This window comes from Dipodomys merriami, unplaced genomic scaffold (assembly GCF_024711535.1).
Source record: "Dipodomys merriami isolate MVZ:Mamm:240054 unplaced genomic scaffold, mDipMer1.0.p SCAF_136, whole genome shotgun sequence".
NCBI lineage: Eukaryota > Metazoa > Chordata > Mammalia > Rodentia > Heteromyidae > Dipodomys > Dipodomys merriami.
The window spans coordinates 215211-237678 of record NW_027202671.1 but is presented as its reverse complement, the minus strand read 5'-3'; the positions used below and the strand labels follow the sequence as shown (position 1 = coordinate 237678).

At 49.0% G+C, this 22468-nt stretch overlaps 3 protein-coding genes across 4 annotated transcripts; 2 read left to right on the top strand and 1 right to left on the bottom strand.

Annotated features, from left to right (window-relative positions):
* Positions 1-1349: 1349 nt before the first annotated feature.
* Positions 1350-6608, top strand: LOC138825213 (UPF0561 protein C2orf68 homolog). Its single transcript, XM_070019602.1, has 4 exons — positions 1350-1557; positions 1641-1759; positions 2565-2716; positions 3086-6608. Exons 1-4 carry the CDS (start codon positions 1451-1453, stop codon positions 3206-3208), a joined length of 501 nt encoding a protein of 166 aa, XP_069875703.1. The 5' UTR covers positions 1350-1450; the 3' UTR covers positions 3209-6608.
* A 1987-nt stretch (positions 6609-8595) lies between these two features.
* Positions 8596-13940, top strand: LOC138825212 (transmembrane protein 150A). 2 transcript variants are annotated; one of them, XM_070019601.1, is made up of 8 exons: positions 8596-9252; positions 9788-9966; positions 10368-10415; positions 10719-10805; positions 12057-12124; positions 12472-12599; positions 12791-12968; positions 13189-13940. In XM_070019601.1, the coding sequence occupies exons 2-8, from the start codon at positions 9902-9904 to the stop codon at positions 13428-13430; spliced, it is 816 nt and encodes a 271-aa protein (XP_069875702.1). In that variant the 5' UTR covers positions 8596-9252; positions 9788-9901; the 3' UTR covers positions 13431-13940. The 2 variants fall into 2 exon arrangements, with proteins under 2 accessions (XP_069875702.1, XP_069875701.1); XM_070019600.1 differs by lacking the exon at positions 8596-9252 and having other exon boundaries at positions 9485-9966.
* Positions 13941-15077: 1137 nt separating this feature from the next.
* On the bottom strand, positions 15078-16811 carry LOC138825214 (E3 ubiquitin-protein ligase RNF181). The gene is made up of 5 exons (XM_070019603.1): positions 16671-16811; positions 15954-16084; positions 15703-15812; positions 15479-15553; positions 15078-15216 (listed from the first exon to the last, which is right to left on the bottom strand). The coding sequence occupies exons 1-5, from the start codon at positions 16754-16756 to the stop codon at positions 15157-15159; spliced, it is 462 nt and encodes a 153-aa protein (XP_069875704.1). The 5' UTR covers positions 16757-16811; the 3' UTR covers positions 15078-15156.
* Positions 16812-22468: the final 5657 nt, after the last annotated feature.

Genomic DNA, 22468 nt, shown 5'->3' with positions numbered 1-22468 from the left:
TCTACTGAATAAACCTACCCCTTCCCTGAATACCATGTGAGTGCTGGTGCTGTTCTTACTTGGCAGCCTCTTTTTAAAAACCTAATAGTGAATGCACATAATTTTCCCTGTTCCAATCACAAATTCCTGATTTTGACTTTTTTTTTGGGGGGGGAGGGGTTGGTCCTGGGGCCTGAACTCTAAGTCTGGGCACTGTCCCTCAGCTCTTCAGCTCAAGGCAAGCGCTCTACCACTTAAGCCACAGTGCTACTTCCAGCTTTTTCTGCTTATGTGGTACTGAGGAATCGAACCCAGGGCCTCATGCAAACAAGGCAAGCACTCTACCACTGAGCCACCTTCCCAGCCCTGGTTTTGACTTTTTAAAAGAAGGCATTGAAGGCCCTGGCTCCTTCTGCAGGGACAGTTAAGTCACCTGTGCAGTAGGCACTCAAGCGGCTTGTGAAAGGGCAACATAGTGGAGCTGGGGGGGGGGGGGGGGGAGTGAAGCCTGAAAGCCTTCTCACAGCCAAGTACAAAGCACCTTGCAGCCTCATCACCTATTTGCGATAGTTGTCCATGTCCCCATTTACAAATGAGAAAACTGGGGCATAAGAAGGCTACTGAAAGTCACAAAATCGGTGTTAAAAAGTTATACAGTCTCTCCACTCATCTGGTCGAATCACTACTAAATAACCCCATGCTGATGATCACATATATGGTCTATATATGCACACCGGAGGGAAACCAGGAAGACAACACAGAACTAGAGGGAATAACATACAACAACGGGACCCATCAGCTGCACTGGACATCGACCAAAATGAACTAAGCAACTCCATGGCAGCAATGGGAGGGAGGGAACAAGTGGGAAAGAGGGAACAGCTGACTCTATGCAAAACAAAGAAATGTACATATCACCCAATGTGGAAGAAATAACTGTATTGCAAAGCTCATAGAACTCATAAATGTTATAGACCGTGATAGACAATTTGCCCCATGAAAGTTAGAATGTGTTTGTCACTTTAACTAAGCATCACTATCCCACAATACTGTGAAATTTGGGAAATTATGTAACCACTTAATCACAATTAAAAAAATGAAAAAGAAAAGAGTTCTACAGTCTCTATCCTCAGGGGAAAAAAAGTGATGTTAATGGGTGTTTTTGTTTGGCTTACATTTTTCTGAACGTCCTGATTTACCTTTTCAAAACTGGAGTTCCCGTTTCCCATTGATACTACTACAAAGACAACAAAAGCCCGCCCTAGCGGAGGAAATCCCGCCCCTTCCGCGCTGCCAACTCTGCATGCTGGGATGCTCAGCCCCGCCAGGCCTCCTGGGAGCGGAAGTGAGGATTCGGGACCGGAAGTCAGGATTCGGGGCCCGAAGCGTTGCGAGCCGCAGTCCCGGGTGTCGGGGGAAAGGTGTCGTTTGGGCAGTTGAAGCCGCTGTGGTTCTGCGCCCAGGCTTTTCCATGGAGGCGGTGCCGGATCCCGGGCCGGGGCTCTGTTGCAAGCCTGGCGGGCGGCTGGACATGAACCACGGCTTCGTGCACCACATCCGACGGAACCAGATCGCTCGGTACCGTCCCGCCCTGCTCTCGTCACCCCTGGTCCGGGCTGGCCCTGTGCGGCAGTCCCTGACTCCCGCTCGGCTCCCCGCAGGGACGACTACGACAAGAAGGTGAAACAGGCGGCCAAGGAGAAGGCCAGGAGGCGGCACATGCCTGGGCCGACGCGGCCTCGCAAGCCCGACCTGCAAGTGTACCTGCCGCGACACCGAGGTGAGATGCCGTTCCGCCTGCCGCCCTCCCTGCGGCCCCTCCCCCTTCTCCATAGAGAGAACCCCACTTCCCAGCCCAACACTCCGAATCCCCCCCCCCCGGGCCTCCACCTCAACGATCCCAGGTCTCCGCGTGGAGATTCACCTGGCCTCCCACAGCGAAGCATCTCTATCTCAGAGAGTACTGGGAATCGGCAAGGAAGCATTTGTCTGCCTGTTAGTTCCACCGTACTGCATTCCCACTAGCTCACAGAGCCTCACTCACAAACCAGCAACCAGAACATAAAGAATCAACCAACAAAAAATAGTCTCTTCTTCCCCCCCCCACCAGCTTTCTTCCAATCTAGAAATCACAGTAACAAATTTGTGAAACTTAAGTTTATCTACTGTAGCTTGCAGTTTTAGATACAGCATATATTACCTCTGTAATACCCCATATGTGGAGAACTGGTCATTCTGTTTTCACCGTCAGGCAGCAGGCACAGAGAGGTTAGCTAATATGCCCAAGATCTCAGCTCTAGTAAATGGCTGTGCTTAGATCTCAAGCCAGACAGAGTTCATTCATCCTTCCAGTAGCCTCCAGTCCTGTTTGCTGGAGTCAAGTACCTACTTTGTGACAGGAATGTGCAGGTTCCAGAGCAGGAATACAAAGAGAAGTGAAATTCCTGATTAGCAGTACAACACACTACACAGGAAGATGGGGGCTTCTTTGTAGTAAGTTTTCCTGAGTCATCTCAGTGGACAAAGGTGACAGGAGTTTCAGCAGCATCCCCCCTCTTCCCTCTTACTCTGGTTCATCTTTCCAGATGTCTCTAACCATCCAGTCAACCCAGACTGTGAAGAGTCCGGTGATAGCAGCAGTAGTGGCAGCTCCGAGCTGGAGCCTCCTGGCCGTCAGCTCTTCTGCTTAGAATATGAGGCGGACAGTGGAGAGGTCACATCAGTTATCGTGTATCAGGTATGCCTCATAAATACAGCTGCAACCTGAAGGTGTTGGGTCATACAGAAATCACTGCTAGGCCCCGAACCATTGTTTACCTCAGAGCCAATGGGAAGTTTCTAGTCCACGGGGAAACTGAGGACTTCTGGGTGATGCTTTCCAGACAGCTCTCTCCAGTCATTGTCACAGTAATTGTCAGTAGGGGGAACAGGGAGGATTTATGGTCCCCAGTTGAGAATCATGATCACAGTGGACTTCTGAGAAATGGTAGGTGTCAGCAGGAAGCCTCAAGCCAAATGGAGTTCTGTGCATGTTGTATAGATACAGGGTAGGTCACCTTTCCTGAAGAGACCAGGCCCTGAGCTTCCTGACTCTTCTTTCACATAGGATGATGATCCAGGAAGGGTGAGTGAGGAGGTATCAGCACACACACCTCTGGATGCACCCATGCAAGAGGCCCTCAAGTTGCGTATCCAGGAGGAGATTGCAAAGCGCCAAAGTCAACACTAACCAGGTTGAAGGCATTCTCTCCAGACTGGATTCACTGCACTTGGAAGAAATCTGCCCAGGGAACTCACCCCTAGTTTGAGGGTGCCAGAACCAGTCTATCTGATCTTGAGACCCTGTAGAGCTGCTACATCCACTAGGGTGTTGCAGGGCAACATATGGTCTACCTCTCTGGCTGCTATTCTTTCTTAGATATTGGCCATGTGCCCAGCCTATTTTTCTGGAATTTTTTTTTGAAAATTTTGCTTTGCTAATTTGCTTCAGAGAGAACCAGGGTTTGTGAAACCTTTTGCCAATGTGGTGCTTGATCACTGAGGTCATCTGGCCACTCCATGAGCCACGTTCCACTCAGCCTCTAAAGCCATGTGTGTTATTTTAAAAGACTTTTTTTTTTCTTTCCTTTTCAGTTTCTTTGTTCTTTCCCCCTCTTTTTTGTCTCAGGTAAAATCCATCAGTTTTTTCCCCCCACTTCTGTTCAGTACTTTGGGTGTGGGGAGGCTCCACTTTTCTAACAAGTTCTCCAAGTAATTCTGATATCAATAAAGTGGGAGAACTTTTTTTTGAGGCCTACTTGGAAGCATGTCTCCTTCCCCTTCCATGCCTTTTCCAAGTTGCTCATGTTCCACTGCTCTGTAGTTTAGGAAACTACAGATAGAAGATCTCAGAAGAAAAGGCTAGAACTAAACAGTGGCACCAAAACTTGCTTTAGCTAAGGCTACAGAATTATAGATTTTTACCTCAGCCCCTAGCTGTGAACAGGTTATCAGCTCAGACTAAAGGGGAACTATGAAAACAAGTTTGACAGTGACTCTCTCATGGTTACTTCATAGTTGAGCATGCATGCCAAGGGAAACTCAACACTAGCGATAATCGGTCTTTTAAAGCTCTAGTTTCTTTCTCTTTCCCTCCTCCACCTCCCCTTCTCTTTCTCTTCCCCCTCCCAATGAATACCTTCTCCTGTATCCCTTCTCTCCCTACCTCCCAAGAGTAAATAACTGATCTTAAGATATAAAAATTCCCAGGAAATCTCAGACATGGGGATGCACATCTGTATGTAATTCCAGCACTCAGGAGGTAGAAATAGGAAGATCATGAGTTCAAAGCCAGCCTGGAATACGTCTTGTCTCAAAAAGAAAAAGAAAAGAAAAAAAGATGATCCCTAGCAATAGTCCTCTCATCTAGAGAACGGTTTTTCCTTATTCAAGGTTAGGCTAGGATCTGAAGTCCTCAAGACACCCTGTGCACCAGAGATAGTCTTGACTTTAATGACTGGAAATGTGGGCTCTTAAGCCTCTGAACACTAAGACTTACTAAACCCCTAAGGTCTCTGCTTCAAGGGCTTCTCTGCATGAGGGTCTCAAGATCAGTCTGGCTGCTTTATCTCAGCAAGTTTTCTCATAAAAAGCACCTTAGAGTTTTATTGGTTCATGTCTTGCATCCCTGACACACACAGACACAAAATGGGTCAAGGCAGCTACTTCAACTAGGCTATTAAAACATTAAACACTGTTGGATTTTGCTGGAAGAATGCTAGGGTGCCCAGTGAGGTGGTAAGTTTTTAAAAGGGCCTGGTAATGAAGAAGCCAGGAACCAGAAGTGCACAAGAACCACAGCACTGGCCCAGGGTTAAGTGCCTTATACTTGTTAGTCGTGGACTCCATTCTGCTGTCAAGGAGAAAGTCTTTGCCCTCTACTTATGTAACTATGCAAGAAGTGCCTTTGGACTTACAGTGTAAACTATCCTCTTGAGTCAAGGAGGCCCTGCCAACTCCACCCCCCTCTTCCTGCAGGTCAGAGGACCAGTCACTTTAATCCTCCAGCTCTTCAGCTGATTTTATAACTTAAAATGTAGGATTTCCCTCTTAGGCTTCTCAGGCTACTTTTTGAGGTCTCTCTTCTTAAAGCTATATCACAAATTTCCTGGTTTTGGGAAAAAAAAAAAACCCCAAAGCATTGGAGGACACCTAAAATTTTAGCCTTCATTCCTGTTTCTCAGGAAAAGAAGAGGTTAAAGGCAGCAATTAGTATGAACCTGTTGTGTCCTTTTATGTGTTTGCTCACACAATTAAGACCTCAGGTAGGAAACTAATGGAAAAATCTTTATTATTAAAACAATTTTTTTTCTTGAGGCACTTTATTGTGTCTATAAAATATTTTCTGCCCAAGAAAGCACTTCTTTGGTTCTTAGCTAATTTATGTAATATCTGTAAATAAAGCAGTTGTCCTTATGCTAAAGGTAGGCGTGTTGGAGCTGATGCTCTGTCTCCAGATGTGCCTGGAATGCCTCTCGCCTTCCAGCTCAGCCTCATTGCTTACGCCACTCCTCATCTGAGGTCTAAGATGGTACTTTGCAGCTTGCCAGACCTGCCACCAGACATCTGTCACCTATTTAAAAAAGCAGTGCTTTTCCATCAAGGAACATGTCCAGAGCAGTTTTTACAGTTCCCCAGATGACCCCAAGAAGACTGCCCTGTGCTGGGTGGTGAGGTAGGAGCCATGTTGGACCAGGTAGAACTTCTAAGCAGGTGGCTTCAAAAACAACACTTATTTGACCAGCTATGTTTCTGGCTATTTTAAAACACACACACACAACGAAAAGAAAGGCAAATTGGGAGTCCATAATAATGAAGTATTTGATGACTGAAGTCTGAGCCTAGATTTTAAGGCTTTGTATTTCCTGGGCCACAATGGCTTATATTACTGATAAAAAGGAAGCTAGTTTTCAGAGGCCTATGCAAGAGTAAACCCTAAGTCTTGAGTTGTAGACAGCTGGGATGCCTGGAGGTCTTTGAAGGAGAGGCTATAAAATCATAAGTACTGAGAGTGGGAGCCTCTGCAGTCCAGCCCAGTGGAAGGGTCATCCTATCTCCCTGGTTGTCTGAGGAGCACACCAATTAGACATTAGCCCAGGCAGGTAGCAGGAAGCTCTATGGGGTGGTGAATATCCTGTTGTACATTTGGCAGGATCCATGTGTGGCAGTGATAGGTGTTCCCAGGTGGTAACAAATGTAAATGAGGGCTGTGCGAGTAGAAAGACGAATAAGGACACATGACTACCACTGAGACTGCTGGGAAAATCACCTTAAATTCAGTTTGAAACCTTTAACTCCTCTGAATGCTTGCCCTGTCCTTGAATCACATGGTGAAGAAGCCATATTTCCCTAGGATTTGGAGTGAAGGTGCTAGTAAATGCCTTCCCCAGAACCAACAGAACAAGAGGCTGGGTGCACTGGCTGTGCCATGGTGCTAAATGTATAAGAGCCATATGTTCTTTATTCTCGTTTCCAATGTTTGTATGTGTGGACGAATAAAATGAAGTGTGCAAAGTATTTGAAAATCATAGGAGGAAGTTACTTTTTGAGTACAATATTTTTTAAATCAATAAACGCTTTTTACAGCCCTGTTTTTGTCAAGAGTTGTGAAATCATTTGTGTACACGGAGAAGTAGAGATTAAATGTTTGACCTAAAGTCTTTCCACAACAGAATCAGCACTGGAAATCTCATCTCTTGCTGTGCTCAACTATTTTAAGAGCTGTCCTGGTTGGAACATAACAGCTAGAGTCACTTAGAATTAGAATTAGAATGGAATTTGGTGTTTGTGCTGGTTCTGAGGCTTGAACTAGGTGCTTGGGTGCTGTCCCTGAGCTCTTTGGCTCAGGTTAGTGCTCTACCATTTGAGCCACAGCTCCACTTTAAGGAGGTAAGAATCTCACGGACTTTTCTGCCTGGACTGGCTTCAAACTGCAATCCTCATATCTCATTCTCCTGAGTAGCTAGGATTATAGGTCTGTGCCACAGGTACCCAGCCTGGAAGGGAATTTTTAAAGATATATGTACCTACTTATCTGTGGCTCCTCCCATTAAGTACCCATAAAGAGTTCTGTCATAGGAATCTCTGTTTTGGAGTAATTCTATTTTAGTAGCTATTTGGATTGCTGTTTTAAAACTAAAAGTGCAGGGCTGGGAAGGTGGCTCAGCGGTAGAGCGCTTGCCTTGCATGCCTGAGGCCCTGGGTTCGATTCCTCAGCACCACACAAGCAAAAAGAAAAAAGCTGGAAGTGGCGCTGTGGCTCAAGTGGTAGAGTGCTAGCCTTGAGCTGAAGAGCTGAGGGAGAGCGCCCAGGCCCAGAGTTCAGGCCCCACGACCGGACCAAAAAAAAAAAAAAAAAAAAAAACCAGAAGTACTTCCAGTGTCAGTTCTTGGATACTAATGGCTTAGCTTCAATCCCACATCATATTAGAATAGCCACTTGAACCTACATGAAAAATCCTTTTGTAATTCCCCTGATAATCAGACATGATACAAACCCAGCAGAATATAGTTGATTTAAAATCATAAAGCTAGCCAGGCACTCCGGAGGTGGAGGCAGGAACATTAAGTTCAAGATTGGTCTGGGCTAGTCTGCTTTTTAAAAAACAAAACAAAACAACGAAAAAAAAAGATTTTAAAGAATCTGCAGGGTTCACAGTCCCAGTGGGCAGATAAGAAAAAAGTACCTGCTTAGGTGGGAATGCAGCTTGACAGAAAGTTGAAAAACTCTGTGTGACTTAGAAAGCACCATGGGTCTGGGAATGTGGCTTAGTGGTATAATGCTTACCTAGCATGCCTAATTATGTACCACATACCACATAATAATAAAAAAAAAAAAGCTGGAAATGGTGCTGTGGCTTAAGTGGTAGAGAGCTATCCTTGAGCAAAGAAGCTCAGTTAGTGCCCACGCCCTGAGTTCAAGCCCCAGGACAAAAAAAAAAAAAAACAGGAAAAGAGCACCTTTGTCCCTAGGGTGAGCAGATAGTCTAGATTTTATGCCCTGGTCCATTTAGTCCAGTATTCTTGTACAGTGATCACTGCACTGCCATATTTCTTGGCCCTACATAACTACTAATTAGTGGGAAGAGAGCTCTCCAACAGGTTTCCTGTTCTATTTATACTATCTGCCCCTTGGAGGAGGTTTCTCCATTGCTCTATTTGTCTACAGTCCAGGGCCATTTCTGCACATAGTGTTTGCCCCACCATTGTGGCCATCTCACGGTCCTAATTCCCTGGAACTATCCTAGGGAAAAATCATCTGCCTGGGGATAATACATGTTGGGCTGAGCCAGATAAATATTTAGTATGTGAAAGGAAGTTTTCCTGCCCTTTCAACGGTGAGAAGAATGTTTAGGTGTATAACTCTTCGACTATGAATTTTGATGAAGCTAATAGATACTTATTCCCCCAAACAATCCTGCCTGCTTTTTCCCAGATTCCTCTGGGTCTCTGGCCTTCCCTTCTGCTTACCACACCTGGCCATGACATCTACTCTACACCTGCGCCAGCAAGTGTTTTAGAATGACGCTGTGGCCTCTGCAGCCGTATGTCAAGTGTTGATCCGTCACTTCTTGGACACGGTGACTTCTGGCCAGTACTCTGTGTTCTTGTATATAAAAATAAAGTATGGTGAAAGCAGCCCTCGGGTTTGCTGAGCCCCGGGGGGCGGGAGCGTAAGCCGAATCCGGCGTGCTTGGATTTACTTTATTTTGTTTTTAGAATCAGCCAGGACATTGTATGTTTGCTTCTCCGCAGACTTGCCTCTCGCTCGGACAGAGGCGGGCGGGCGCGGCGCTCCACACTTGGGGGCTTCCCGGAAGGCTCGGGCGGCTGGTCCTGGCGGCGATGGGCGCCGAGGCAGATGAGGCGCTCGTCCTCCCGCTCGGTGGAGCGGGAACAGACTTCGGGACAGCTTGTCTGGGTCTCGGTGTCAGAGGTCCCCAGGCCGCAGTCCTCAGCGCCCGGGTCCCCGAAGCTGGAGCGCCGCCCCCCTCGCCTCTCGGTGACGCGGGCGCGGGGGCTCGGGAGTTGTAGTCTCGGGCGGGGCTTGGACACGGGGGCTGGGGCTCCGCGGACTCCACGTCCCGGCGGGCGGCGCGGCGCGGCCAGGGGCGCCGGAGGCGGGGCCGCTCGGCCCTTTAAACCTTTCAGGGCTGCTCCGAGGGCCGCAGCCGGAGACCGCGCCACGAGGGGGCCGAGCAGGGCGCGGCGGCGGCGGCTGGGCGCTCTGGGGAGGTGCGTACGGGCTGCTTCCTTTTCCCGGGTTCCCGGGATCACCTGGAGAGGCCTGGGGCCTCGGTCCCGGGGGAGGAGGGTGGTGTCACCAGCTGCGGGCTCCTGCCCAGGCCAGGGTCCCCGAGCCCACGCAAGCGAGGGCCAGGTCGGGTTTCCCACCAGAACCCGCCCCTTGGCCGGGGCTCGTGGTCAGGTGGTTGCCCGCACACCAGCGGCTGGCTGCCAGTCATCCTCCCAGGCTTTCCTTGGCGTGGACACCTTAATTGTCCTGGTCCAACCTTCCTTGGGCAAAGGGAGGGTGGCTCCCTTTCCAGATGTTATAGCACTGCTTGAGTCTCTCCCAGCACCCGTGGCCTTTGGTGACCGCGGAGGCCCCAGATGGATGCCAGAGGGTGTCCACGTTCTAGCGTGGGCTCACCCCAAAGTTTGGACGCTCACAAACATAAGGGGAGGTCTGGATGAGGAGCTAATCGTTGTCTCCTCCCCCCTGCCTTGGTCAGTTACCAGACCCTGGACCTTGATCTCTCCCTACCAGGCCAGAGCAGCTGATGGTGGTGGCAAAAAAACTCTCAAGGTAGCTGGGCCGGCCCCCTCTTTTCCACCTACCTGTTGTCCTCCCCCTACACCACCACCCTGGCTCCCCTCCCTCATGACCGCCTGGATCCTCCTTCCTGTCAGCCTGTCAGCATTCTCCATCACTGGCATATGGACCGTGTGAGTAAAATGGGTGAAGGTGGGAGGGCCAACAGGAGCTTGATGGCACACACAAAGCCCCTTGTCCTGTTGTAGGCTCCAGGGTGGTACCCACGGTCACTCTGGCTGTCTCCAAAGCCTGGCCTGATGCCTGGGCACACAGCCCCTTAGGACAAGCTGGCACCACTGCTGTTCAGTAGGACTGTCCTGACAGACATATTTCTAACCGGGGCTTCTTACAAGAGAGCCTCTAGGTCGGGGCTGCTGCATTCTGTGGCATCCCAACTGACCTTCCCCTGACCCAAACTTGAGTCCCCAACAAGAATAATGAGACTGAATGAGGCCAGAAATTCAGGTAGAGTCAGTAGGGAGTGCTGGCCCAGGAGGGACATGGAGGCAGGGTGACAGTTGTGCTCCTGCAGGTATGCCATGGCCGTGATGAACCGCCACGTGTGCCCTGTGGAGAACTGGTATGGAGCACTCTGCACATAGCCTGTCTAAAGCTCCCTTCATCTCTATCCCCTCTGGGGCCCTCAGCTGCCACAAGCCAGATGAAACTCTGGGCCTCACTGCTGTTCTCTGACACTGGTTCCCAGGCATGGCTTCCTGCCCATCTACCCTCTTCCTACCATGCTGTCACCCGTTTGTCTTCTGTTTCAGGCAGGCCCTGGGGAGTGGGCTCTTATGCCTTGCTGGGGAGGTCTGGGAGAGGGTCTTCTTTAAGGCCTGGGAGCATCCGTTGCCCCTAGTCTACTCTGTGTCCTGCCTGCCAGGTCCTACAATGAATCCTGCTCTCCTGACCCTGCTGAGCAAGGGGGTCCCAAAACCTGTTGCACCCTGGATGATGTCCCCCTAATCAGGTAGGTCTTAGAAACCCACCCAACACCATCTCTTAACCCCTCCCCAGCCCAGTCTTTCTAGAGTTCTGAAAAAAAAAAGGATAGTTTCTTAGGTCTTGAGAATAATTATTATACACTTACTGACAATACTATTTACCAGTTACTAGGAACTGAGCACTGTGCTGAGAGCTTTATGGAGAGAGAGAGAGAGAGAGAGAGAGAGAGAGAGAGAGAGAGAGAGAGAGAGAGAGAGAGAGAGAGAGTGTGTGTGTGTGTGTGTGTGTGTGTACACGCTTGAACTCAGGGCCTGGGATCTGTCCCTGAGTTTTTGTGCTCAGAGCTAGTGCTCTACCACTTGAGCCACAGTCCCACTTCCAGCTTTTTGGTGGTTAGAGGAATCTCATGGACTTTCCTATCCCACTTCCAGCTTTTTGGTGGTTAGAGGAATCTCATGGACTTTCCTATCCCACTTCCAGCTTTTTGGTGGTTAGAGGAATCTCATGGACTTTCCTATCCCACTTCCAGCTTTTTGGTGGTTAGAGGAATCTCATGGACTTTCCTTTCCCTGCTGGCTTCTGTGATCCTCAGATCTCAGCCTCCTGAGCAACCATTGCCAGGCTTGTGTAGTGTCTTTTACTCCTTCCAGCAGGGAAGCTGCTTTTGTTACCACCATTTTATGCATGAAGAAACTGAGGCTCAGAGTTAGTCATCCTCAGCTAGTAAGTGAAAACACCTGGATCAATCTCAATCAAGCTCAGGCTCTCTGATTGTCCAACCCAAGTTCTAGTTCAAAGAAATCAGACCAGCTGCAAACTTGAGTAAAGACTCTCAGGTCTAGGAAGCTTTCCAGGACAGCTTCTTCTTTTTTTTTTTTTTTTTTGGTCCGGTCGTGGGGCCTGAACTCTGGGCCTGGGCGCTGTCTCTCAGCTCTTCAGCTCAAGGCTAGCGCTCTACCACTTGAGTCACAGTGCCACTTCTGGCTTCTTTTTGCTTATGTGGTGCTGAGGAATTGAACCCAGGGCCTCATGCATGCAAGGCATGCGTTCTACCACTGAGCTACCTTCCCAGCCCAACAGCTTCTTTCTTATCTGTTCCACACGAGCTCTGTTGAGGTTCTGGGTGGCTCAGTCTGGAGCCAGTTGTTCACAAAGACCCCTGTCTGTCTCATAAATTAGTGGCTTGCCTGCTGAGGAAAAGCACAGATTGAGCAGGAGTCAGAATGGGGCCCACTGATCCTCCTGCCTCTCACTCTGTCCTCACCCCTCCCCTCAGCAAGTGCGGCACGTATCCCCCTGAGAGCTGCCTCTTTAGCCTCATTGGAAACCTGGGTGCTTTCATGGGTGAGTTATACTTTCATCCCTTCTCACAGGCCAGCCCATCCCCTGGTTCTACCACCTCCCCATAAAAAGCCCAGAAGCTCTTGTTCCCCCAAGCCCTTCTGCACTGAAGACTTAACACATGAAGGGCAACTTCTCAACCCCTTCCTTGAAGGCCAGATGCTAACTCCCACAGAGCTAGCATTAAGCCTTGAGGAAACCCAAGTTAACACCTATTTGTCCCTTCCTCTTCTGGTCCTCAGAGGAGTTAGGAGAGCCTGCAGGAAGCTGGGAGGCTGAACTGGGGTGAGTTGGGCAGAAGAGTTTGGAGGAAGGTCCAAGACTGACCCCAGTGTGCTCTCCTTCCTCAGTGGCCCTGATCTGCCTCCTTCGGTATGGGCAGCTCCTGGAGCAGAGCCGGCACTCCTGGGTTAACACTACAGCGCTCATCACAGGCTGTACCAACGCTGCAGGCCTTGTGGTGGTCGGCAACTTTCAGGTGCCCCTAGCCTTCCCAACCACCCCCTTGAACTTCCTTTAGTAGGGCCTTGCTGCCTGAAGGGGAACCACCTAGAGGTTGGGGGTCTAGGAAGGAGGAACTGGGAGGCAAAGGAGGAGACAGAGAGAAAGAAGATGGGAGGGATGGATGAATGGAACCACTTCACAGACTAGCCCCTCTGTCTGGGCCAGGTGGACTACGCCAAGTCTCTGCACTACATTGGAGCTGGAGTGGCTTTCCCGGCAGGGCTGCTCTTTGTCTGCCTGCACTGTGCTCTCTCCTACCATGGGGCCACTACCCCCCTGGACCTGGCAATGGCCTACCTTCGAATTGTGCTGGCTGTCATCGCCTTCATCACTCTGGTCCTTAGTATCCTTCTGGGACAGGGAAACCAGGAACTCATTCTCCAGCTCAGCCCTTCTCCCACCCCAAATGGGAGGGTGGGAGGCAGATTGCAGTAAACACTGACCATGTGGTCTTCCTATGGGGAGGTCTGATCCTTCGCCCCAGCCTGGTTAAAGGTCTGGGACTGCAGAGTGGTTTTTACCAGGTTCTCACACATCAAAATGTTTCCTTAGCCCCACTCCAGGCGGTGTCTTCTTTGTCCATGAAAGTTCTCAGCTACAGCACGGGGCGGCCCTGTGCGAATGGGTGTTCGTCATTGATATCCTCATTTTCTATGGCACCTTCAGCTATGAGTTTGGGGCCGTCTCCTCAGACACACTGGTGGCTGCATTGCAGCCAGCCTCTGGCCGAGCCTGCAAGTCCTCCGGAAGCAGCAGCACCTCCACACACCTCAACTGTGCCCCAGAGAGCATCGCCATGATCTGAGGTCTGGAGGGTGGCTGGCCCGGCCTCCGCAACACCCAACCCTTTATCTTCTTTGCATTTATTTTGTACCAAAAACAACTTTTCAGAAAGTATTATGTTGGGATTTGGGCTTCCTCACTCTTGGAGAAGTGGCCATCCCACCACCTGTGCCATAAGAGGAGCAGACCCTGCCCGCTGCCTGGGCTGCACATCCTGCTCCCTGACACTACAGTATTGTGCTTAAAGGTCACCTGCCCTTACTTGCCCAGCCAGCCCTTCAGGTGCCTTCTACTCCCAGTGCCAGAGCCAGACCACTGGGGTTTCGTGCTGCAGGAGTTGGGGGCTGGGAACCCCAGGGGGAAATACAAGTCTGGGTAGTGGGGGGAGCATGCCTTAGCCTAGGAAAAGGCCCAATTGAGCTGCACTGGGATTCTTCACTCTGCCCCTCACTTCCTTTAGGGCAAATAACACAACAGAACACGTGGGTATTTTAGTACTTTTTTATATCTATTAAAAGAATTCTAATTTGCACGTTTGTAGTCTGTTCTAGATACTCAGGAAGGGCTTGCCCAAAAACAACTTTTTCTAAGCAAGGAATGAGAGGAAGCCTCTGCTTTCAGGGAGAGCCCTGAGTGTCACCTGCTTTTTAAGAGCAGGGCTTCCAGGAACAAAGGATGCCAGGTGCCATCCAAATATTCCGAACGGGCTTAAACGCTAAGCAGTCTAAAGACCTGTCCTGACCTGATAATCTCACTTCCTTCCTCTACTCAAAGTCTGGATTGAACTTTGATTCCTTAGTAGCAGGGGTTAGGTACAGAGAACAACTTTGAAATGTTAGAAGCGATTCTCTGTGAAGCCAATGAAAACTCTCAGAATCCCAAGGTTAACTAAAGGTTCCAAGGTTAACTAGAACTTGCTTGTGGGGGTGGGGAGAGCAGAAGGGTTGCAAATAAATAGCTATAGGATGTTAGGCTCTGACACAGTTTGCCTTCCAATCATGAACACAGGCTCAAGCCCTGACTGGTCTAGTAGACTAGTTATTTACTTGAGGCCCACTGCCCAGAGTCCAAACAGATTATTACAGAGGGAAATGCAGCCAACTGTCTCTCTCTCTGTCTCTGTCTCTGTGTGAGTGTGTGTATCTCTCTCCCTCTCTCTCTCCCTCTCTCCTCTCTCTTTCTTTCTCTCTCTCCCTCTCCCTCTCCCTCCCTCTCTCTCTCTATCCAAGATTGGGACTCGAACTGGGTACCTGATGCTTTTTGTTCATTGGCTAGTACTCTACCAACAGAGCTACACCTCCAACCCTGAGCCTAGTGTCCTTATAGGGTTTTGTGGGGTTTTTATGGGTGTTTGGGGTTTTTTTTTTTTATTTGGATTGGTTTTGCCTGTCCTGGGGCTTGAACTCATGACCTGGTCACTGACCCTGAGCTTCTTTTGCTGAAAGCTAGCACTCTACCACTTGAGCCACAGTGCCACTTCTGGCTTTTTCTGATTATCTGGTACTGAGGAATGGAACCCAGGGCTTTATGCATGCTAGGCAAACACTCTACCACTAAGCCACATTCCCAGCCCACTCTTACAGTTTTATACCAACCTCCCCATTAGCAGGAGGGAACTGGTGGTACAGTTAGAGCCCCTCTGCAGGCCTGTGAGCAATGCAACTGCAGGGTGGATAAAGAAACCTTTAATGAGAATTCAAAGTGCAGGAAGAAGTTGTTTAGAGGGCAAGTGCTCAGTCCTAGCTGTCTCATGTATACATGGCCCCATGGAGGTTCTCTAGTCGGTGCTGCTGCTGCTGCTTTCGAGCCTGGAAGAAAAAGAACACTGGGCAAGGCCAAGCCTAAAGTCCCAAGGGTAAGGACATAGGGCAGCTGTCATGAGGTTGATTCTCACAGGTTTTAGGGCCTAGTATCTGCTGATATTTACCCCCACCTAAATCACTAGAAAAGTGACCAAAGCCAGGGAGTCTGGAGCCTACCCAAGTCTGCTAAAGGAAGGGAATGAGTGCAGTGGGGATAGGGTGTGAGGGGGCCCATATGACCCCCTTCCCCTCAAACACCAGCCCCTACCTTATCTCGTCTGTGCTCCTCATAAGAGTCATCATCAGTAGGTAGCTCATGGCGGCACAGTGGACAGGAATTTGTCTGGAAAAAGTAATGCTGTGTACCAGCCCAGGTCTTCCTAAACCAATAACCCTCCCTGCTCTTCCTTCATTCCCCCACAGTTCATAACCAGAAAGAAGGTTGAGAACCCAGTCTAGGGCAGGGCGGGAGCCAGAAGAAGGCAATGGTACCTTGCTTAGCCAGGGAAGAATGCAGCTGGAATGGAAGAGGTGATGGCAAGGCATCTCAACAACAGTCTCCTCCTCCTCAAATTCCAAAAGACACACCGGGCACTTGAGCTCTTGAGGAGAAGTGTCATCAGGAGAGTTGCAGAAGGCCCCACCCCCAGCTCCCACTCCTAACCACAGTAGGTGTGGTTTAAGGGAGGAGGCAAGTCCAGCAGACCTGCCCCCACAGAGAATGAATTAAAAAGTGTCCTCACCAGCCTGGGAGCTGTTGATGATTGTCCTAGGGAGGTTCTCCACCACAGCCTTGGCAGCTGGTGGAGGCAAGTGATGGTCCCAATCTACCACCAATCCCAAATCTCCAAAGTCCATCCTATTGAAAAGTGACCTGAGAAGGAGGATGATAAATCAGAACCAAGGAAATCAGTTTCTTTCTCTTGGTCCTGTCATCTACCCCGCATTAACCAGTAAGTACCCACAGTAATACTAAAGATTAACGCTTATAGACGGAAAGCTCGGTGGAAAGTGGTTTCCAGCTGCTACCAGACAGCCCTAATATGTAATCTGTTGATTCCCAATTTACAAATAAGCCAATAGACTTTGGGAAAGCCACGCGGAAGTGACTTAGTAAAGATTGGAAGTCGACCGTGGGCTTCTGTGTGCTGTTGGTAGCAAACTGACGCAAGGGACACAGCCCCTACCTGCTACCCCCTTCCCACCTCGGATGCTCCCATGGCCTGCTGCCCTCATCCCCACTCTTAACACTCCCCTACTCAGTCCTTCTCACAGCCCCCTTTGTCTAGCCCTGCCTACACAGGGCCCCAATTATCCGTACCCACCGACCCCCACGAACTCGCTGCTGGGACTAACAACCCCTTCCTAGAAACTGCAGCCCTAGTCCATCCGCCATTTCCCGCCAGCCTCAGCCTAGGAACCTGACGTGTGGAACGCAGTCCTGAGCCCTGCGCGCCCACCTTGCCAGCTCCAACAACATGTTGGTTCGAGTCTCCGGCCGAGGGTCGACCGGCTCGCAATCATGTTCATCGAAATAGGACGCCATGGCTACGAAGCAGTCTGACACAGCCCTCGGAACCGGCTGAATTGCAACCCTGCGGAACTGACCAATAAGATAGCGGGTTGAGAGGGGACGACCAATCAAAGTACCGGAGGGGCGGGCTAGAGGCTCGCTCACAGATTCGCAAAGCGGAAGTGTTGATCGGCCACCTCTCCCTGGCTGGGTAGGTCAGGTGATTGAGGGCTAAGGCCAATGGGGTCTGAGGAAGAATGAGTTCCCCGGAATTTCTGTCGCGGTCGCGTTGTCGATGCCCAGAAAATTCTAGTGTGGGGGCAGTAAGAGCCCCCCGTGTACCCTGAGGCGTGGAGCGCCTCGGCGACGCAAGTGCTGGACTGGGAGACTCTGGCCCAGGGAATCAGCCTTTTACTGGCCAGATATCTGGTGCTTCCCGCCGCTCAGCCGTGATCTCCACTCTGCTGCCCACTAATTGGTTCTGGATTGAAGGCCTGGCCCCGTTGGCAGAGAGCTAGCCAATGAGAAGAAAGAAAAAGAAAAGAAACAACCGACATCTGGCTCTGGAGTTTACTCCTCGATTCCTGGGGAAGGTGTGGTGGTGTTTGGGAGGAAAGGGGTCCTCAGCGTTTCTTATGTATTAGGTAAAATAACGAAGGTGGCAAACCTCTTCAAGAGTGGTCTCAGTAACCCAACTGAGGCCTCACCTGTGCATAGGACTATGTAGATGAACTTCAGTCCATTGCTCCACCGTATCCCCAGCTTCTGTAAAACTAGTGGCTAGAGCTAAATAAGTGGTTTGCATCCCGGGCATACTGCATTCCCTGAGGAGAGAAGTGGGTAGCTGTAGAAAATAACATCCATGAAGAATAGATCTTTTAACTACTTGGGCCAATAAACTGTGGCCTAGGGGTCCAATATAATTCAGTAAACCTCCCCCACCCTTGGCACCCTTGGGTTAGTGTTGGAAAAGGACTTAAAGCTCTAAGCCTAACATTTTGATACAAATGTGTACTGAGTGAAAATCATAGGCATTCTCTCCCTGGAGATGATAGGCTTTCATTGTATTGAAAGTGTACTCCTTTCCTAATTTTCCTATCATAGAAAGGAAGGAAGGGATGGGGAGGGAAGGTAGAGGGGAGGAAGACATTCATAGCAGGTATGGTATATGCCCGTAATCCCAGGATTTGACAAGTGAGGCAAGAGTATGGAAAGAGCAAAGCCAGTTGGACTACATAGTGAGACCTTGCCAAAAGAAAAGAAAACCAGTGTATGATGGTTCACATCTGTAATCTTAGCTACATGGGAGGCTGGGATTGGGAGGATCTTGGTTCCAAGGCAGCCCAGGAAACTCCATCTCATCGGAGGGAATCCTTCTCAATGTAGTCTATGAAAGTAAAAACAGCAAAAGGCCAGAAACCAATGGCTCACACCTGTTTCCTAGCTATTTAGAAGGCTGAAACCTGGAGGATCAAGGTTGGAAACCAACTCAGACAGAAAAAGTCTGAGAAATTCCACCTCAAATGAATTGCACACCAGCTGTATACAAGAAAGCAAGCAAGGGGCTGGGAAGGTAGCTCAGCGGTAGAGTGCATGCCTTGCAAGCATGAGGCCCTGGGTTTGATTCCTCAGCACCACATAAACAAAAAGCTGGAAGTGGCGCTGTGGCTCCAGTGGTAGAGCACTAGCCTTGAGCTGAAGAGCTGAGGGACAGCGCCCAGACCCAGAGTTCAGGCCCCATGACCGGCAAAAAAAAAAAAGAAAGAAAGCAAGAACACAAGACTGAGTTCAAGCCCTAATACTGTCTCTCTCTCTCTCTCTCTCTCTCTCTCTCTCTCTCTCTCTCTCTCTCTCTCTCACACACACACACACACACACACACACACACACACACACACACACACACAAAAGGAAGGAGGGCTGGGAAGGTGGCACAGTGGTAGAGTGCTTACCTTGCATGCCTGAGGCCCTGGGTTCGCTTCCTCAGCACCATATAAGCAAAAAGAAAAAAACCGGAAGTGGCGCTGTGGCTCAAGTGGTAGAGCACTAGCCTTGAACTGAAGAGCTGAGGGACAGCGCCCAGGCCCAGAGTTCAGGCCCCACAACCTGACCCAAAAAAAAAAAAAAAAAAAGGAAGGAAAAGAAAAGCACTCATGCTTGTTACTTAACTGATGTACTGTGAGGTGTGGTAATGGCATGTGCTCTGCATTGATTCCCACATGAAATAGGGTAGAAAACAAGTACACTCAGTGATTTATATTGATGGATATTTTACATGCAGTGTCAATAATCTTCATGATAACCAAACATCATTACACTGGGGTGCGTGTATATGTGTGTGCTTATGAGGTTTGGACCCAAGGCCTTAGACTCATGGTAAGTACTTGCTCCACTATTTTTTTTGTTTTGTTTTGTTTTGTTAGTTTTTTTTTGGGGGGGGGGGGGGGTCCAGTCGTGGGCCTGAACTCTGGGCCTGGGCACTGTCCCTCAGCTCTTCAGCTCAAGGTTAGCGCGCTACCACTTGAGCCATAGCACCACTTCCGGCTTTTTTCTTTTTGTTTATGTGGTGTTGAGGAATCGAAGCCAGGGCCTCATGCGTACAAGGCAAGCGCTCTACCACTGAGCCACTTTCCCAGCCCCTTGTTCCACCTTTGAGCTATACCTCCACCCTTTCTTTTGCCTACCTCCTTTTTTTTGTGCCAGTCCTGAACTCAGAGCTTGGGCACTGTCCCTGGGCTTTTTTTGCTCAAGACTAGTACTTATTACTTGGGCCACAGCTCCACTTCCAGTTTTTTTTTGTTGTTGTTGTTGTTGTTTTGGTGGTTAATCAGAGATAAGTCTCATGGACTTTCCTGCCCAGGCTGGTTTAGAACTTCGGTCCTCAGATCTCTATCTTCTGTAGCTAGTATTACAGGTGTGAGCCACTAGTGCCCAGCTTCTGCCATTTTTTTTTTTTTTTTGGTCCTGTCGTGGGGCCTGAACTCTGGGCCTGGGCACTGTCTCTCAGCTCTTCAGCTCAAGGCTAGCGCTCTACCACTTGAGACACAGTGCCACTTCTGGCTTTTTTTTTTCTTTTTGCTTATGTGGTGCTGAGGAATCGAACCCAGGGCCTCATGCTTGCAAGGCAAGCGCTCTACCACTTGAGCCACAGCACCACTTCCGGTTTTCTGAGTGGTTTGAGATCAGTCTTATGGATTTTCCTGCCCGGGCTGGCTTTGAACCATGATCCTCCTCCTGAGTAGCTAGGATTACAGGCGTGAGCCACCGGCACCTGGCTACTTTATTGTTATTATAGAGGGACTACAATTACATGAGTCAGGTAATGAGTACACTGCCTTTCATACAGTGTCTCCTGTTCCCTCACTCTCTCCCAGTCCCTCCCTCCCATCTCCACCCATGAGTTGCACTGTTCAGTCTTATCAGTGTCCAATGAGCTTCACTGCTGCCCTTTTTCACCCTTTTTTTCCCTTGAGTTCTCTGCCTTCCCTCCCATACACATGAATACACCATACATAAGGTAAAGACGGAATCATAAAAAACTGAAAACAAAAAACCTTTGTTTCCATATCTTGGAAATTCTATAAAACTATTTTATATAAATATGAAGAGGCACTTAGACATTGTGCCTTTGTTTTTCTCCTAAGAGTATCCTCTTTCAGTCTTACCATGTGTGTGTGTCTAGACTCCTGTATAATTTGTCATATTCCAGTGCATTTTGGATATAACTTCTGAATATCAGAGAGAATATGCACAGTTTGTCTATCTGAGCTTGGCTTACCTCACTTAACATGATTTGTTCTGGGGGTGGGGGGGGGGAGGGAGGATGGGAAGGGATGGGAAGGGTAAAACAAAGGAGGAGGCTACAATGCTTGATAAGAAATGTACTTATTATCTTGCCCATGTAATTGTAACCCCTCTGTACAGTATTTTCACAATAAAAAATATTTTTTAAAAAACCCAAAAAAAACCATGATTTGTTCTAGTTCCATCCATTTCCCTGCAAATTATATTATTTTATTCCCCACCTCCTTTTTTTGAGACAGGGTCTTGCTATGTAGACCAATCTGGCCTTGAATTCCTTTCTCATCCTCCTAAGTGTGATGGGAACACAGGCATTTTCCTTAAACCACAATCCTGGGCTGGGAAGGTGGCTCAGTGGTAGAGCGCTTGCCTTGCATACATGAGGTCCTGGGTTTGATTCCTCAGCACCACATAAGCAGAAAAAAAAAGCCAGAAGTGGCGCTGTGGCTCAAGTGGTAGAGTACTAGCCTTGAGCTGAAGAGCTGAGGGACAGCTCCCAGGCCCAGAGTTCAGGCCCCACGACCGGACCCCCCCACACCAAAAAAAAAAACAACCCACAATCCTCACTTCTGAGCCTCCTGAGTAGCTAGAATTACAGGTGTGAGCCACAGGCACACAGCTACCTTGTCCTTTTTTCTTTTGTCAGTTGTGCGGCTTGAACTCTGGGCCTGGGCACTGTCCCTCAGCTCTTCAGCTCTTCAGCCCAAGGCGAGTGCTCTACCACTTGAGTCACAGTGCCACTTCTGGTGGTTTATTGGAGATAAGAGTCTCACGGACTTTCCTGCCAGGACTGGCTTTGAACCATGATCCTCAGATCTCAGGTTTCTTAGTAGCTAGGATTAAGGTGTGAGCCACCATAGCCAACCGCCTTACCTTGTCCTTTTTCCATGTGTAAAACCCAAGTTTAAGAAGTAGCTTGTGGTCTGGGAAAGTGGCTCAATGATAGAGTGCTTGCCTTGCATGCATGAGGCCCTGGGTTCGATTCTTCAGCACCACATAAGCAGAAAAGCCAGAAGTGGTGCTATGACTCGAGTGGTAGAGCACTAGCCTTGAGCTGAAGAGGGTGAGGGATAGCGCCCAGGCCCAGAGTTCAGGCCCCATGACTGGCCAAAAAAAACAAAACAAAACAAAAAACAAGAAGTGGCTTGTGCAAAGTTAGTGCTTTTGCAACAGCAAGGCTAATTTTTTTTTAAATCTTTGCAAAAAAAAATAAAAAACAAAAAATAAAACAAAATCTTTGCAAAAGGAGGACGGTAGTAAGCCTAGTGAATATAAGAAGCTCTTGTGCGAGGCATGATGGCTTATTCCTATAATCCTAACTAGCTAGGATGAGGAGATCAGGGGATTGGGCTTCAAGGCCAGCATAGGCAGAAAAAAAAAAAAAATTGAGACTCCATCCTAACCACTGGTTGTATGCACACTATGCCACACCTTCCAACACAAGGGATCAGGGGACAAAGCATAATGGCTAGATTCAGTGGTATACGCCTGTCATTTCAGAGACAAATAGAAGCACAAATAGGAAGATCATAATTTAGGCCATGTGGGACATACTTTATCTTGAAATTAACCAGAGCAAAGAGGAACTGCCGGCCAGTGGCTCACACCTGAAATCCTAGCTACTCAGGAAACTGACATCTGAAGATCACAATTCCCAGACCAGGCAGGAAAGTCTGTAAGATTCTTATCAACAATTAATCACCAAAAGTCAGAAGTGGAGCTGTGGCTCAAGTGGTAGTGTCACCCTTGAGGAAAAAAAAAAAAAAACTCGGGCTGGGAAGGTGGCTTAGTGGTAGAGTGCTTGCCTTGCATGCTTGAGGCCCTGGGTTTAATTCCTCAGCACCATATAAGCAGAAAAAAAAAAAAAGAAGTGGTGCTGTGGCTCAAGTGGTAGAGTGCCAGCCTTGAGCTGAAGAGTGCCAGCCTTGCATGCTTGAGGCCCTG